This window comes from Leopardus geoffroyi, chromosome C3 (assembly GCF_018350155.1).
Source record: "Leopardus geoffroyi isolate Oge1 chromosome C3, O.geoffroyi_Oge1_pat1.0, whole genome shotgun sequence".
Lineage (NCBI taxonomy): Eukaryota > Metazoa > Chordata > Mammalia > Carnivora > Felidae > Leopardus > Leopardus geoffroyi.
Window position 1 is genome coordinate 522,299 of NC_059338.1, and position 18,740 is coordinate 541,038.

At 39.8% G+C, this 18,740-nt stretch overlaps 1 protein-coding gene across 14 annotated transcripts in view; it reads right to left on the bottom strand.

Moving 5' to 3' along the window:
• NUP210L (nucleoporin 210 like) overlaps positions 1-18,740 on the bottom strand; it is an 84,518-nt gene that overhangs the window by 39,324 nt on the left and 26,454 nt on the right. For 13 of the 14 annotated variants that reach the window (XM_045455907.1, XM_045455902.1, XM_045455899.1 and 10 more), the window contains 4 exons: positions 12,675-12,812; positions 11,817-11,972; positions 8,330-8,528; positions 5,981-6,126 (listed from right to left, as the gene is read on the bottom strand). In XM_045455907.1, coding sequence (XP_045311863.1) covers positions 5,981-6,126; positions 8,330-8,528; positions 11,817-11,972; positions 12,675-12,812 — 639 coding nt within the window. The remainder of the gene's footprint in view (positions 1-5,980; positions 6,127-8,329; positions 8,529-11,816; positions 11,973-12,674; positions 12,813-18,740) is intronic. The other variant, XM_045455903.1, reaches the window with a different exon arrangement.

Genomic DNA, 18,740 nt, shown 5'->3' on the forward strand with positions numbered 1-18,740 from the left:
ATTTTGCCCAACCCCCACCCCTCCCAGCTAGCAACCACCATCAGTTTGTTCACCGTATTCCTAAGACTGATTGTGCTTTTTGTTTATCTATTCGCTTTTTAGATTCCACATTAGTGACATTATATGGAATCATTTACCTTTCTCAGCCTGACTTCTTTATTTTACTTAGCATAATACCCTCTAAGTCCATCCATGTTGTCACAAATGGTATGATCTCATCCTTTATGGCTATGTAATATTCCAGTTCGTGCATGTGTATACTTACCACATCTTCCTTACCCATTCACCTACCAATGGGACACTTGGGCTGCTTCCATACCCTGGCTGTTGTAAATAATGCTTCAATAAACATAGGGGTGCATGTATCCTCTCAAATTAGTGTTTTCATTTTCTTTGGTTAAATACCTAGTAGTGGAATTACTGGATCATATGGTGTTTTTTTTTAAAAACATTTATTTTTGAGAGAGCACATGTGCACAAGCAAACAGGGGAGGGGCAGAGAGAGAGGGAGACAGGATCCGAAGCAGGCTCTGTGCTGACAGCAGAGTGCCCAATGCAGGGCTTGAGCTCATGAACTACTAAATCATGACCTGAGCCAACGTCGGACGCTTAACTGAGCCACCCAGGCACCCCATGGTATTTCTATTTTTAGTTGTTTTAAAAAAAATTTTTTTTTTTTTACATTTATTTATTCTTGAGAGACAGAGAGACTGAGCACAAGTGGGGGATGGGCAGAGAGAGAAGGAGACACAGAATCCGAAGCAGGCTCCAGGCTCTGAGCTGTCAGCACAGAGCCCAAAGCAGGGCTGGAACTCACAAACCACGAGATCATGACCTGAGCCAAAGTCAGACAGACGCTCAATCGACTGAGCCACCCAGGCGCCCCTTTTTATTTTTAATGTTTGGTTATTTTTGAGAGAGAGAGAGAGAGAGAGAGAGCGAGCATGTGTGGGGGAGGGGCAGAGAGAGAGGGAGACAGGACCCGAAGCGGGCTCTGGGCTGACAGCAGTGAGCCTGATGCAGGGCTCGAACTCATGAACCCGTGAGATCATGACGTGAGCTGAAGTCAGCGAGCCACCCAGGAGCCCCAGTTCTCTTCTAGGTTTTTTATGGTTTCAGGTCTCATATTTAGGTCTTTAATCCCTCTTGAGTTTATTTCTATGCATGGTGAAAGCAGTAGTCCAGTCTCATTCTTTTTCATGTGGCTGTCCAGTTTCCCCACACCATCTGTTGAAGAGATCCTCCTTTCTTCATTGTATATTCTTGCCTCCTTTGTCAAAGATTGACCACACAATCCTGGGTTTACTTTTGGGCGCTCTAGTCTGTTACATTGATCTACATACTACATACCTATTTTTGTGTCAGTACAACACTGTTTGGATTACTACAGCTTTGTAGCATATCTTGAAATCTGGGATTGTGATACTTCCATGCTTTGTTCTTCTTTGTCAGGATTTCTTTGTCTATTCAGGGTCATTTGTATGGTCCCATATAAATTTAGTATTATTTGTTCTGGTTTTGTGAAAAATGCTGTTGGTATTTTGACAGGAATTGCATTGAATCTGTGTAGATTACATGGCTAATACAAACATTTTAATAACATTAATTCTGGGGAAGGGCGCCTGGGTGGCTCAGCTGGTTGAGTGTCTGACTCTTGGCTTTAGCTCAGGTCATGATCTCACAGTTCATGAGTTTGAGCCCCGCATCGGGCTCCATGCTGATAGTGCGGAGCCTGGTTGGGATTCTCTCTTCAAAATAAATAAACTTTAAAAAATTACATTAATTCTGAGGCACCTGGGTGGTTCGGTTAGTTAAGTGTTCAACTTCAGCTCATGATCTTACGGCTTATGAGTTTGAGCCCCACACTGGATTCTGTGCAGACAGTGCAGAGCCTGCCTTGTATCCTCTGCCTCTCTGTATCTCTCAAAAATAAATAAACATTAAAAATAAGAATAATAAGGGGCCCCTGGGTGACTCAGTCAGTTGAGGATCCAACCTCAGCTCAGGTCATGATCTCACAGTTCGTGAATTCAAGCTCCACATTGGGCTCTCTGCTGTCAGTGCAGTGCCCGCTTCAGATCCTCTGTCTCCCTCTCTCACTGCCCCTCCCCTGCACATGCTCTCTCCCTCTCAAAAATAAACAAACATTTAAAAACATTTTAAATTATATCAAATCTTCCAATCCACAAGCATGGAACATCTTTCCATCTGTTTGTGTCATCTGCAATTCCTTTCGTCACTGTTCTATAGTTTTCACAGTACAGATCTTTTACCTCCTTGGTTAAGTTTATTCCTAGGTATTTTATTCTTTTTGGTGTAACTGTAAATGGTATTATTTTCTTAATTTCTCTTTCTGCTACTTACTAGTGTATAGAAACACCACTGATTTCTGGGTATCAATTTTGGATCCTGCAACTTTACTGAATTCATTTATTACTTAATACTTCTGGTATTTTTTTGGTAGAGTCTTTAGGATTTCCTATGTTTAGTATCATGTCATCTGTGAACAGTGATAGTTTAACTTCTTTACCAACATAGATGCCACTTATTTCTTGTCTGATTGTATGGCTAGGACTTCCAGTACTATGTTGAATAAAAGTGGTGACAGTGGGCCTCCTTGTCCTGTTCCTCATCTTAGAGGAAAAGCTCTCAGTTTTTCACCATTGAGTATGGTGTTAGCTGTGTTTTTTTCATACATGGTCTGTATTATGTTGACATATGTTATCTCTAAACCCACTTTGTTGAGATTATTCATCATGAATGCATATTGAGTTTTGTCAAACCCTTTTCCTGCATCTGTTCAGATAATCATGATTTTTTTTTTTAAGTTTATTTCTTTATTTTGAGAGAGAGACCATAAGCAGGGGGAAGGGCAGAGAGAGGGCTAATCCCAAGTAGGCTCCACATAATCAACGCAGAGCCTGAACTCACAAAACTGTAAGATCATGACCCGAGCCAGAATCAAGAATTGAACACTTAACCAACTGAGTCACTGAGGCACCCTCAAGATAGTCATGATTTTTATCATGTGTTTTGTTGATGTGGTGTATCACATTGATTTGTGAATACTAAACCATCCTTGCTTTCTTGGAATAAATCCCACTTGTGAGTGATCCTTTTAATCTATTGTTATATGCCCTTTGCTAATATTTTGTTGAGGACTTTAGCAGTTACGTTCATCAGTGCTATTGACCTGTAGTTTTATTTCTTTGTGGTGTCTCTGTCTAGTTTTAGTAGTATGGTAATGGTAGCCTAGTAGGATATATTTGGAAGCTTTCCTCCCTTTTCTATTTTTTTGGAATTGTTTGAGAAGAATAACTATAAACTCCTCCTTAAATGTTTGGTAGAATTCACATGTAAACTCATCTGGTCCTAGACTTTTGTCAGTTTTTTGATTACTGATTCAATTTCATTACTAGCAATCATGCTGTTCAGATTTTCTATTTCTTCCTGACTCAGCTCTCGAAGATTATATGTTTCTAAGAATTTATCCATTAAATGGATATTTTATTAAATTAGCAAATAACTTTTGTCCTAAATATATAAAGTAATACATCTATACACTTCATCCTATTTTTCAAAGAACTCTCACTTAAGGGGTACAGTCAGGATTGGTATCCTATTTATAGATGAACAAACTTGTTTTAGGAGAATAAAGTATTATCAAAGTGTAGGTTATTTTCCTGTGCCACACAGTGTCTACAATATTGACTAAGTTGCAAAATGAAGTACAGAGTTGAGCAATCATTCTAAAAATGTAAACAAATCGGGGCGCCTGGGTGGCGCAGTCGGTTAAGCGTCCGACTTCAGCCAGGTCACGATCTCGCGGTCCGGGAGTTCGAGCCCCGCGTCAGGCTCTGGGCTGATGGCTCAAAGCCTGGAGCCTGTTTCCGATTCTGTGTCTCCCTCTCTCTCTGCCCCTCCCCCGTTCATGCTCTGTCTCTCTCTGTCCCAAAAATAAATAAATGTTGAAAAAAAAAAAATTTTAAAAATGTAAACAAATCATGTCTTAGTGTTTCTTTCCTGAATTAGTCAATCATACTGATAATTAAAATTACTAAAATTAAACATTCCTGTGTCTAATGGCAGTACTCTCTTAAATAATGTAATTGTAAGTCAATTCAACAAGTATTCATTGATGGCTCATTGGGGGATACAGTAATAAAAAGTCAAATGAGGTCCTGCCTCACAGTGGAGCTCACGGTCGGAGAAAGACAGATTTGAAGTTGGTAAAGAGAATAATGAGCATTACAAAAAGGCACACTACAGTGTGCACACAAGCCTCTAATAGGAGAAACAGAATTAGTCAAAGGTTTCACAGAAGGCCTCCTTGAGAAAGCAAGACAAACTATTCCTTTCTCCTAAATATATAGTCCAAAATTAACCAGATCAACTGAATTGAATGTAAATTCCATGTACAAGGACAAATTGAGAGCTATACCATGTACTGAAACGTAATATTGATAACAAAAGTAGAACACATGTACTCTTTTAAGAAGGTAAAGGGGAAAATTTATGACCAAAGCACTACACAGAAAAGGGAACCATCAGGGGTGCCTGGGTGGTTCAGTCGGCTGAGCATCTGACTTCGGCTCAGATCACGATCTCATGGTTCATGGGTTCAAGCCCCACATCAGGCTTTGCATTGACAGCATGGATCCTGCTTCAGATTCTCTGTCTCCCTCTCTCTCTGCCCCTCCCCCACTCATGTTCGTTTCTCTCTCTCTCTCTCTCTCTCTCAAAAATAAACATTAAGGGGTGCCTGGATGGCTCATTTGGTTAAGCATCTGCCTTCAGCTCAGGTCATGACCTCACAGTTCGTTAGTTCAAGCCCCACACCTGGATCTGTGCTGACAGTGCAGAGCCTGCTTGGGATTCCCTCCCTCCCCTCTCTCTCTGCCCCTACCCTGCTTGTGCTACCCCTCTCAAAATAAATTAATTAATTAAAAAAAATAAACACTAAAAAAATTAAAAAAGAAAAGAAAGAAAAGGAAAACCATCATTTTATTTCCTCTCCTTTAACGATGGTTTTCATCCATGCAGATCTGATTTGTGGAGACTCAATAAATATAAAATAAGGCTAGGAATAATCATAAAATAGAAAACCTAATGAAATGACAATGAACCACAGCCAAGTACTTTCATTTAATTAAGCAAGTAGGAAGATTCATCCACTGAGAACAAATAAATATGTCTGAACCATATGTTTAATACTTATGCTGCATAATGTGCAATAAGCCCAACTTAAAATGCAAAATTACAATTAACAACTTACCTTGCTTCTTTCATTAGTGTTAATTCCCCCCCATTGAGTGTCTCCTTGTCCCAAGAGTCACTGAGTCGGGATGTGTATCTATTAGCAAGAACTTTTAGACATCAGTTGTAGTTCTTGAAGGGATCCACTATGAAAGCATCCCAGGCTCTACATTTGTTTTGAACTGCCACCTGCCGTAGTGTCCCAGTTATAACGGGCCAGTCCTTAGGGCCCTCCATAATGACTGTTCTGTTGAAAATCTTGAAGTATAAAGGGTAAAAGATGACGACCTCCCTCTCTAGAATCAAGTTTTCTTTCAGAGTTCTTTAAAAGAGACCATACTAATATTCAATATCTTGTTCAGAGTCATGTTTACAGGTATATATGCACATGTAAAAATTCAAATAGTACCTTAAGATCAGTGTACTTAATGTAATTTACTATACATATTTTATACCTCAATAAAAAAGAAGAAAGAAATGAAAAGATCTACAACTTGCTGATAGAGCTTGAAGATATTCCTGTGGCAGACACATGAGGGAGTACACTCCCTGATACTCAGGCTTGATGACAGAACTGTAGAGCTAAGAGTGAAGGAGTGGTAAATAAAGAGAACACAAATATAACTGATCTTTCACAGAAATCACAGACAGCTGGCAAGACTCTAAGTGGACACAGTGGGTTCCATGAAAAGATATGCCAGTTCCTTACCATGAAATGCCTCACCTTTAGGGGTTCATAAGCAGCAAACGTGGCACTGCTCTCCAAATACTCTTCATACTCCGTCACACTCACTGTTACCAGAGTATGGCCTAGAGATTTGGCTGCTATATGTGTACTAGAACAGTGCGTTGGTCCAGGTCTTTGAATACCTGCAAATCAAAAAAACATGACTTCATTAGGGTAATAAGCAGTCAGTTCTCAATGGGGATCAGTCTATAGAAATATAAGAATTTTAATACATTAAAAAACATCTTGATCTCATACACTACTAGGCCCCAAATGTTTATATCAAATCTATATAAAAATCTGTTCCTTTTATTAACATGTATCAGGTAAGACACAATTTATGTTCAGTGAGGAACATAACATATATATCAGCAAAGGCATTTATAGTTTAGAACGGGAAAGTGAACATTTACATAAATTAAAGTATTAATAGAAAATTATAAGCATGGGCGCCTAAGTGGCTCAGTCAGTTAAGCGTCCAACTCCTGATTTTGGCTCGGGTCATGATTTCATGGTTCATAAGATCTTGTCCCGGGTTGGGTTCTGCACTGCGCTGGGCCTGGAGCCTGAGATTCACTCTCTCTCTCCTTCTGCCCCTCTCCCCTGCTCATGCTCTGTCTCTAAAATAAAAGTTAAAAAAAGAAAATGATAAACATGGAAGTCTAGAAAACAGAAAGATTACTTCTAGTTGGAGAGATAAAGGAAGATTTAGACATGTATAAGATGTATCTCAAGTGATGAATGAGCAAAGATAGAAATACAAATGAGATACACAGGAGTACGTGAAGGGTGGCTATACGGGAAATTTTCACTTAAGCAGTTTGTGTGGCTAGAGACATATATGAAGCCAAAATATGAAGTTATAAAAGGCACACTGGGTTTTCTTGTAGAGGCCTTGAGCACAAACTTTAAGGATTTCAGCTCTATTCCACCAGCAGTGAGAAGCCTCTCGATTTTTGAGCAGGAAAAGTAATGAAAGTGAGTTTCATGAAACTCCATGTGGTGGCCATGGATTATCAAAGGCAAGCAGCATTAGGAGGATGTTGTTATATTCTAGGTGAGAGATAGTGAGGGCCTAAAAATTAGGAGACACACCTTGAGAACAGAGAAGAGGAAAGAGACATTATTTTTTTAAATGTTTGTTTATTTGAGAGACACAGGAGAGAGAGAGAGTACTCACAAGTGAGGGAGGGGCAGAGAGAGAGGGAGATGAGAATCCCAAGCAGGCTCCGCGCTGTCAGCCCAGAGCCCGAGGCGGGGCTCGAACCCACAAACCGTGAGCTCATGACCTGAGCTGAAATGAAGAGTCAGATGCTTAACCTACTGAGCTACCCAGGTATTCCGAAAGAGATATTATATAGTACACTTGGCAAGGGAGAAGTCCAAATTATAGATGTACTGTGAGAATTAAATGAGCTAATATATGAAAAGTATTCAGAACAGAGCCTAGCAAATAGCAAATAGCTAAGTAAATGTTGGATGCTACCCACTGTTATTACTGATTAAAAGACAATAGTAATCAGGATCACACATAATGTTTGGTAAGAGAAAATGATGTTGGTCTTTATGGATAGCTTCTTCATATTCTCTTTTCATATTCTCTTTTCATTAGAAAAAGATATTTTCAGGGCACCTGGGTGGCTCAGTCAGTTAAGCGTTCAACTTCTGCTCGGGTCATGATCTCATGGTTCGTGAGTTCAAGCCCCAGATCGGGCTCTGTGCTGACAGCTTGGGGCCTGGAGCCTGCCTCGGATTCTGTATCTCCCTCTCTCTCTGCCTCTCCCTCCGTCATGCTCTCTGTCTCTCAAAAATGAAAAAAAGATATTTTCTTGGGGTGCCTTGAGGGCCTCCATCAGTTAAGCGTCCAACTTCAGCTCAGGCCATGATGTCACCATTCATGATTCAAAACCCGCTGACAACACGGAGCCCACTTTGGATCTTCTGTCCCCCCATCTCTGGCCTTTCCTCCACTCTCAAAAATAAACAAACATTAAAAAAAAAAAAAAAGAAAGAAAAAGATACTTTCTTTTTTTGAATAAATTTAATAATGTCACTACATCTATCTTAGAAAGATGTATGATACATATATTAAAGAAAGAGGAAGCTTGAGATTAGAAAGATCTTCATAGGAATTGAAGGAATAGCTACAAGGACTCTGAAAATGCTATTCAATTTCTGTGCCTTTGTTTTTAAATTACATCATAACAAGGCAGTTGATGGAATAAATAAAAGTACTACAAAGAAAGGTAATATGTGAATTTATACTATAGTTTGTAGTTTCTGAATTGATGATTGGTCCTTTCATTCAAAGACAAAGAAAGGAGAAAATAAAAGGCTTACTCTTACCTTCCTTGAGAAGAGTAAAGACCCCTTGCTTATCCATGTTCAGATGCAACAATAAATGAGAGCAGTCTGTGAACACGATGACTTCTTTGGTCTCCTTATTTACATGATACATTGCAATGGGGATTTCTATAATCTGGCCAATCTCCACATCAGCATGAAATGGTAACAGTTCCATTTTGTTCAGTTTCAGGACATATATCTAGAGGGAAAAAATTAATCTTTCAAGAAAGTTATGTCAGGAAAGTCTAAGAAGAAAAGAAAGCGTTCCTTAAGTATTTAAATACACACATACGTAAACACATATGTATGTTTTGTGTACAAAAATATGTATCATATACTGTGTGCTGGGGAGGGAGTGTTAATCATGTCACTCATTTCATTCCTTCATCAACTGATTTCTCTAAAGCATCTAACACCATACAGCAAGAATCTGGCAAATGATGGCCAGTGCCCAATTTTCTTAGTTTTTGTAAGCGAAGAATGGTTTTCACATCCTTGAAAGGTTTTAAAACAAACAACAACAAAGAAGAATATGAGAGTATATATACGTGGTTTACAAATGCTAACATATTTACTGTCTGGCCCTTTACAGAAAAACTTTGCTAATCTCAGATATAAAGCACTTCCTCTTCTCAGTATCTTTTAAAAAATATCTTTTGTCTTTGCTACAGATTAAATGCTATAGATTAAATGTTTGTGTCTCCCCCTCCCCTCAAATTCCTATGTTGAAATCCTAATTCCCCAAAGTGATGGTATTAGGAGGTGAGGACTTTGGGAGGTGATCAGGTCATGAATGAAATTAAATTAGTGCCTTTATAAAAGAGACCCCACAGAACTCCCTAGCCCTTCTGCCATGTGAGGTTACAGCAAAAAAGACAGCCTCCTATGAATCTGGAATTTTCCCTCACCAGACACCAAATCTGCTGGTGCCGTGATTTTGGACTTCTCAGGCTCCAAACTGTGAGAAATAAATTTCTGTTGTTTATACACCACCCAGTCTGTGGTATTTTGTTATGGTAGCCCAAAGGGACTATTTTTTCTGTCACTTTCCTTGCTCCTTCTGCTAGTTCATCTTGTTCTGCCTACATCCCTTAAAATGACACATATTACTTAGAGTTCACCTTCTCTTCTGCCTATACGTTCTTCCTCGGAAACCTTACCCAGTTCCAAAACTTCAATGGCCAACCATATGCTGATAATTCCAAATGTTTACTTCTAGTCCTAATCTTTCAGTTGTACTTCAGAACCCTATTATCAATAATATTCACCCAGATGCTTCGCAGGTGAATCACACTAAATGTATTCAAAACTGAATTCATCATCTTCCTCTTTTCCTTTTTCCTTTTCTTGCATTTTATATTCATCCAGCTGCCAAAGCTGCAGAAACCCCTGTCTTTAAATCTTTCAGTCTTCCCCACTCCATTGGGCATCAAATCTGACTAAGTCTACCTGCAAAATAACACTTCATTTTCCCCCTTTTCTCTATTCACCATACCATACTACTAAGTCAGGCTTAACTGGACACTTTTCCTTCATTTCTCCCTTCGATCAATTCTAATCTACTAGTACATAGCACTGGCAAATATCTTCCATTCCTTTTTTTTTTTTTTTTAATATTATACTTGTGACCGACAAAAAAAAAATCAGGTACTTTCTAAACACAAGCTCTACCATATTATTGACCTTAAAAACCTGGGATGGCTCTCCACTGTCTACCGTGGGAATCAGCAAAAGTTTTCTGGAATAAGCTAGACAGCAAACATTTTAGGCTTGTGGAGGGGGGGCACACAGTTTCTGAGACAACCCCCAACTCTCTAGTTGTGGCTTGAAAGTAGCAATACATAAATGAATGAGGGTGGCTGTGTTCTGATAAAACTTTATCAAAAAAGCAGCAGGTTGAGTTTGATCCTTAGGCCTTAGTTTGGCTCTATCTTTCAAAGTCTTGTTCAAATTCTCATCTCTTCATGACAGTCTCTAAGTAGTCAAATCTACAAGGATTTTTCTTTTATATGTTAATAATACTTTTACTACACAATTCAAGTAGCTCTCAATCACATACTGCTTTAAAATAACTCACATCATTCCCTTAAAATGTTATTTAAATTCATGTGAATAGATCTCCCAAATAGAATTTAGATTCTTTATTTATTTATTTAAAATTTTTTTTTCAACGTTTATTTATTTTTGGGACAGAGAGAGACAGAGCATGAACGGGGGAGGGGCAGAGAGAGAGGGAGACACAGAATCAGAAACAGGCTCCAGGCTCTGAGCCATCAGCCCAGAGCCCGACGCGGGGCTCGAACTCACGGACCGCGAGATCGTGACCTGGCTGAAGTCGGACGCTTAACCGACTGCGCCAACCAGGCGCCCCGAATTTAGATTCTTTAAAGCAGGGATGATATGTTATGTTGCTTTGAATGTCCTATGATATCTAGTATGGAGTTAAGTGCCTTAAGAGTACTTAGTAAACGTTCACCGAACGATAAGAAAACGCTAAGTGTTTCAGGGGACAACACACGTTAACATATATCAAAAGTGGAGGAAAAACAAGAATGCGATTATATAGTAAAAAGAAGTTTTTAATCAAGACAAGCAATATGAGACTAAAAATAAAGTTATTACGAAGGTCATGTGATAATAACAAAATACAGTAACAAAAATAGATAACTAATTATTGAATATATTCCAAGCATTGAAATAAACCTTACCTCATTTAATTCTGACAATAACCCACTGAAGTAGATACTATCATTATCTCCACTTGAGAGATAAGGAAACAAGAATACCCATTCAGTAACTGGCTGTGAAGTGAAGCAGGATTCAACCAAGGTCCAGAAATATTTAAGGAATATGTACTTTCATACTGAATTTGAGCCTCATTTTCAAATACCCAATTTGGAGTAGAAAGATTTTTTTTTTTTTTTTAATTTTTTTTTTTCAACGTTTATTTATTTTTGGGACAGAGAGAGACAGAGCATGAACGGGGGAGGGGCAGAGAGAGAGGGAGACACAGAATCGGAAACAGGCTCCAGGCTCTGAGCCATCAGCCCAGAGCCTGACGCGGGGCTCGAACTCCCGGACCGCGAGATCGTGACCTGGCTGAAGTCGGTCGCTTAACCGACTGCGCCACCCAGGCGCCCCTGGAGTAGAAAGATTTTTAAACATGTTCTGTACTTGGGGCACATGGGTGGCTTAGTCGGTTAAGCATCCGACTTCAGTTCATGTCATGATCCCATGGTTCGTGGGTTCGAGCCTGGAACTTGCTTCGGATTCTGCGTCTCCCTCTCTCTCTGCCCCTCCTCTGCTTGTGCTCTGTCTCTCTCTCTCTCTCTGTCTCTCTCTCTCTCTCTCTCTCTCAAAAATAAATAAACATTAAAAAAAAAAAACATGTTCTGTACTTAAATTTATTATTTTTATTTGTTCTGTACTTAAATTTAGCCAGCAGTGTCTCAGGGGTGATAATAAGGATCTTTGGAGAGTTATTTACCTTAATTTCTCCATATCGAAAGGGATTTTGTACATCTCGGGCCAAAACAGTACTGTTCCCCCTGACCTGGCCTGCAGTCACTACTCCTTTGGTGGTCACCACAGCCACTGTTTCATTAGAAGAGGTCCAAGTGAAGTTGCCACTGCCACCCTCTACCTGTGAAAAAATAACAACCCTATTTATATTTAACTGCCAATGGAGGAAAATGAAATTTAAGCAAAGAAGTAAAATCCAGTGAAATAAAGTTTAAGAAATAATAAAACTATATAACAAATTATTTCTGGGGGCGCCTATGTGGCTCAGTCGGTTAAGCGTCTGCCTTCAGCTCAGGTCATGATCTTGTGGTTCGTGAATTTGAGCCCCGCATCAGGGTCTGTGCTCACAGCTCAGAGACTGCAGCCTGCTGCAGATTCTGTGTCTCCCTCTCTCTCTGCCTTCCTCCCTGCTCATCCTCTCTCTCTCAAAAGTAAATAAACATCAAAAGAAAAAAAAAGAAGAAATTATTTCTGGACATGCTAAGAAGGTATGATGCTATAGGAAAGCAGGCACTTGGGTAGGGAAATACCAAAGGGAGCTTATGTAATGGCACTCTCACAAAATGTCAAAAAGGGCACAAGGGAGCCTGACAAAACTTTACAAAAGTCACAAGTAATGAATATGTGGAAGAGAGACAGAATGTACAGCATGTCTTATCAAGATGATAGTATTCAACCACAACTTGGTTGTCACCAGAAACTGGGTTATGTTACTAGGATTAGGGGGAAAATTTTTAAACATTAACCAAATTTCAATAAATTAAGCTATCAGAGAAACTGAATTATCTCTTTGTAAATTTTTTCGTATTATAGAACACCATACCTGTAGTTTATAACGATATAATATTCCCATAGGATGATGAGGAAATGCCAGAAAGTTGGGTGTAAGCTTGATAGGAAAATAAATCTTCACTTCTTGCTGATGTACAATTGGAAATTTTATAAGCTGAATATTTTTATTCTATAGGGAAAAGGGTGCAAAACAGATTATATAAGGACTTTTTTACAATCCACATTCATTTATTTGCAAAACATCAGCAAAATGGTGTGCTAATGAATTACTCAACCAGTTTCTTTCTATAAAAGAAGTAAATAAATATTCCTATTCATTGAAAAACCACAGCTTCTATACTCCAATAATAACGAAAGGGCTTTTATCAGAGTTAAAATAAGTATCACCATCTGGGAAAATTGTTAAAATTTCCTGACATAACAAAGTTTTATCAACAGAAGAAGAGATACCATAGTTTCAGAAAGAAAGACCCTTGAACAACCATCAGTTAAATATGTAAACTATGAAGACAAAGGGATATTCCAAGCGACTCAGAATAAAAGGAACATTAAAGGTGCTAGAGTTAAGACAGTCGTTTCATCATTAAAGAAACAGCAAGATTGGGGGGAATGTATAGAGATAAAACAACTGCCCCCACTCAACTATCTTGGCATTTTCCCTACAAAGGCAAAAATCAATCAATCAATTTTTTTTATCTATCTGGTTTTTAAAGAAGCCCTGAAATATGAAATATTTATTATTTTATTTTTTGCTAATGTTTACTTATTTTTAGGACAGAGGGAGACAGTGTGTGATGCAGGGAAGGGGCATAGACAGAGAGAGACACAGAATCTGAAGCAGGTTCCAGGTTCTGAGCTGTCAACACAGAGACCGACATGGGGCTCAAACCCATGAGCTGTGAAATCATGACCTGAGCCAAAGTTGGATGCTTAACCAAGCCACCCAGGCACCCCTGAAATATTTATTAACATTCTCACATCTGTGATAACGGCCCTGAATTTTCTCCTCAGTCTTTAAAGTAGCTGGATCATAAACTGAAAATAAGTCTCTCAGTTTAAGAGAACTCATTCTGCTATAAGATATGGGTGTTCTGGGGGCTAGGGAAGAGTAGTGGCAGACCCCAACCTAGGAGGACCCTAGGCTCACCTCGTCCCATGAATATACCTAGGATATATTCCCATGAATATAACTACCAGATCCTCCTAAATACCCCCCAAAAACCGACCCAAAGACTAGCAGAACAAACTCCATAACTAGGGGTGGAAAAGAAGCCATGCTGAAGAAAATAGGAAGACATGGTTTGGGAGGGAAATAGATTGTGGCCACTGTGGTGGGGAGGGAGCCACAGTAAGCCACGGAGAAGGGTGAGAGACAGACTAGCGTACAGGGAAGTACAGGGAGACAATGATTCCCCATAGCAATTGGCTGGGAAAGCAGAAGGTGAGAGGGGCTGAATTTCGAGTACTTGCAACCTGGGGCTTAAGGCCTGGAGTTTTAAAGGTCGATGGGCATGGGAGGGGAGAGTGTTGGGAGTTGGGGGGAAGGGGCATTGAGCAGCTCCTGGACAGAAAGCAGAGCAAACAGCTTGCAGACACACAGCATGGAAAAAGAGATCTGAAGAGCATCTGGGACACACAGTGGGGAGGTTATCTGCTCTTCTCCAACTGCATCCCAGAGAGGCGGCATTCACAGAGAGACCCTTCCAGAAACAAAGGCACTAGCAGGCACCGTTTCCCTCCCCTGCCTCTCAGGGTAAGTACAGGGCACCTGTGGGAACCGGTGCAGTGCCCACACTCGCTACCTAACTTGCTTACACCAAGCCCCGCCCCCTGGCACTCCAGAGGAACCACCGCTGCCACTTACGCGCGCCCCACTCCCAGCACAGCAAGCTCCCAACCCCAGAAGAGCGGTCCAAACTCCTGCCCACACCACGTCTTTCAACCCAGGAGTTCTGCAAGGCCTGGGTTCTGGTGGTGGCGGCAACAGGTTTCATCTCATAAGCGGACCAGAGCACATCCACTTAAAAGTTGCCACCTTCAGGCCAGGGACCAAACACTGCCCACAACAGGCAAAGAGAGCCTCTGCACACGACTGGCTTCAAAGGTAAAGCAGCCAGGACACGACAGCAGAGTACACGCAGGCAGCACACACTGGAGATACTCCCGGAAGCGCCAGGCCCTGGGCACCAGGGGACACTATGAAGCAGGGCACTACAGGACCTCTTTTTCATAAGGCCATTACCTTCGACAGCAGGAGACGTAGCTGACTTTCTTAGTACACAGAAACAGGCACAGAGACTTAGACCAAATGAGAAGACAGAGGAATCTGTCCAGTGAAAGAACAGGACAAGACCACAGTCAGAGATCTAAGTGAAACAGACAGAAGGAACAAGCCTGATGGAGAATTTAAAGTCATGATCATAGGGGCGCCTGGGTAGCTCAAGTGGTTAAGCGTCCGACTTCGGCTCAGGTCAGGATCTCAGGGTTGGTGAGTTCAAGCACTGTATCAGACTCTGTGCTGATAGCTCAGAGCCTGAAGCCTGCTTTGGATTCGGTCTCCCTCTTTCTCTCTGCCCCTTCTCTGCTTGCACTCCATCTCTCTCTCTCTCGAATATAAACATACATAACATACATAAAGAAAAATAAAGTAATGACCATAAAGATACTCGCTGGACTTGAGAAAAGAGTGGAGGACACCAGTGAGACCATTAGCACAGAGATAAGGAATAACATAGCAGAGATAAAGGACTCAATAAATAAAACGAGAAACATGCTTGATGGAATGAACAGCAGGCCGGAGGAAGCAGAGGAACGAATCAGTGACCTACAAGACAGAGTCATGGAAACCAATGAAGCTGAACAAACGGGAGAAAGAAAAGAATTACATAAAACAAGAAGAGACTTAGGGAACTCGGTAACTCCATCAAATGTAAAAACATTTGTATTATAGGAATCTCAGAAGAAGAAGAGAGAGAAAAGGGGCCAGAGAATTCCTTTGAAGAGATAATAGCTAAAAATTTCCCTCATCTGGGGAAGGAAACAGATATCCAGATCCAGGAGGCACAGAGAACCTCCAACAAAAGCAGATCCACACCAAGACATATTGTAATTAAAATGGCAGAATAGAGTGGTAAGGAAAAAATCTTAGGGGCGCTTGAGTAGCTCAGGCGGTTAAGGGTCTGACTCTTGATTTCAGCTCAGGTCATGATCCCATGGGTGATGAGATCAGGCCCCATGTCTGACTCTGTGCTGACAGCACAGAGCAGGCTTAAGATTTTTTTTTTTTCTCTCTCTCTCTACCCCTTCCCTACTTTCACACACTCTATCTGTCTCAAAATAAATAAACATTAAAAAAATTATTGGGGCACCTGGGTGGCGCAGTCGGTTAAGTGTCCGACTTCAGCCAGGTCACGATCTCGCGGTCCGTGAGTTCGAGCCCCGCGTCGGGCTCTGGGCTGATGGCTCAGAGCCTGGAGCCTGTTTCCGATTCTGTGTCTCCCTCTCTCTCTCTGCCCCTCCCCTGTTCATGCTTTGTCTCTCTCTGTCCCAAAAATAAATAAAACGTTGAAAAAAAAATTTAAAAATAAATAAAAAATAAAAAATAAAAATAAAAAAATTATTAAAGGGGCACCTGGGTGGCTCAGCCAGTTGAGTGTCTGACTTTGGTTCAGGTCATGATCTCATGGTTTGTGGGTTTAAGCCCCATGTTGGGCTCTCTGCTGTCAGCCCAGAGCCTGCTTTGGATCCTCTGTTCTCCTCTCTCTCTCTGCTCCTCCCCACTCGTGCTCTTTTCCCTCTCTCTCTCTCTCAAAAACAAAAACATTAAAAAAAAAAGTATTAAAAAAAAGAAAAAATCTTAAAAGCAGCAAGACAAAAGAAGACAGTTACATACAAGAGAAACCCATAAAGCTATCAATAGATTTTTCCCAAGCCAGAAGGGAGTAGCATGACCAACGTGCTACATGAGAAAAACCTGCAGCCAAGAATACTCTATCCAGCAAGACTCTCAGTCAGAATAGAAGCAGAGAGAGAGAGTTTGCCAGACAAGTAAAACCTAAAGAAGTTCATGACTACTAAACCAGCCCTACAAGAAACCTAAAAAGGACTCTATGAATAGAAAGGGAAGACCATTAGTGAGAGTATGTGAAGTAGAACATACAAAAGAAGTAAAAATGAATATTTCTGTAAAAAGTCACTCAAGAAACTCACAAAATAAAAGGATCTAAAATATGACAACATATACATAAACATGGGGAGGAGAAGAGAAAGAATGGGTTCAAAGTTAAACAGCCATCAGCTTAATATTGACTGCTTTATGCAGAAGAGGTTATATACAAACCTAATGGCAACCACAAATCGAAACCACTAATAAATAAGCAAAGAATGCAAGGAAAGAAATCCAAATACATCACTAAAGAAAACCAGCATATGATGAAAGAGGGAAAGACAAGGATCAGAGAAAATCTTCAGAAACAACCAGAAAACAAGTAACCAAATGGCAATAAATACATAACTACCAATAATGACTTGGAAAGTAAATGCACTAAATGCTCCAATCAAAAGACACAGAATGGATAAAACAACAACAACAACAACAAAGACCCAGTTATATGCTTCCTACAAGAGACCCATTTTGTTTATTTAAGATTTTATTTTTAAGTAATCTCTACATCCAATGTGGGGCTTGAACCTACAACCCCAAGATCAAGAGTCGCATGCTCTATTGACTGAGCCAGCCAGGATCCCAACAAGGGACTCGTTCTAGACCTAAAGACACCTGCAGACTGAAAGTGAAGGGACAGATAAATATAAATATTTATCATGCAAATGGGTGTCAAAAGAAAGCTGAAGTAACAATACAGACTTTAAAACAAAGACCATAACAAGAGGCAAAGATGAGCACTTTGCAATAATAAAAGGGACAATCCAACAAGAAAATATAGCAATTGTAAATATTTATGCATCCAACATGAGAGAACCCAAACACATAAAACAATTAATAAAAAACATAAAGGAACTAATTGACTATTATCAAATGCAATACAATATACAATGATATTACAATTGCTATACAATAACATTATGGGCCTTTAACACACCACTCACATCAATGGACAGGTCATCAAAACAGAAAATCAACAAGGAAACAATGGCTTTGAATGACACACTGGGCCAAATGTATTTAACAGATATATTCAGAGCATTCTATCCCCAAACAGCAGAATATACATCCTTTTACAGTGTATGTGGAACATTCTCCAGAACAGATCACACATATTAGGCCACAAAACAAGCATCAACAAATTCAAAAAGACTGAAGTCATATGCATCTTTTCTGACTACAATGCTATGAAACCAGAAGTCAACCACAAGAAAAAATCTGGAAAGACCACAAATATGTGAAGGTTAAATAGACAATGAATGGGTCAACCATGAAATAAAAGAAATAAAAAAGTACACAAAAACAAATGAAAATAAACCACAATGGTTTGAAACCTTTAGGATGTAAGAGTGGTTCTAAGTTTATAGCAATACAGGCGTACCTCAAGAAGCAAGAAAAATCTCAAATAAACAATCTAATCTTACACTTAAAGGAACTAGAAAAAGAACAAACAAAACCTAAAACCAGCAAAAGGAAGGAAATAATAAAGATTAGAGCAAAAATAAATGATATAGAAACTGAAAAACAAGAGAACAGACCAATGAAACCAGGAGCTGATTCTTTGGGGGAAAAAAATGATGAACCTCTAGTCAGACTTATCCAAAAGAAAAGTGGAAGGACCCAAATAAATAAAATCACAAATGAAAGAGAAGAAATAACAACCCAAACCACAGAGATACAATTATAAGAGAATATTATGAATAACTAGATGACAACAAATTGGACAACCTAGAAGAAATGGATTAAATCCTAGAAACATATAACCTACCAAAACTAAAACAGGAAGAAATAGGAACATTGCACACACTGATTACCAACAATGAAACTGAATCAGTAATCAAAAAACTGCCAACAAACAAAAGTCCAGGGCCAGATGGATTCAGAGGTGAATTCTACCAAAAACTTAAAGAAGAATTAATACCTATTCTTCTGGGG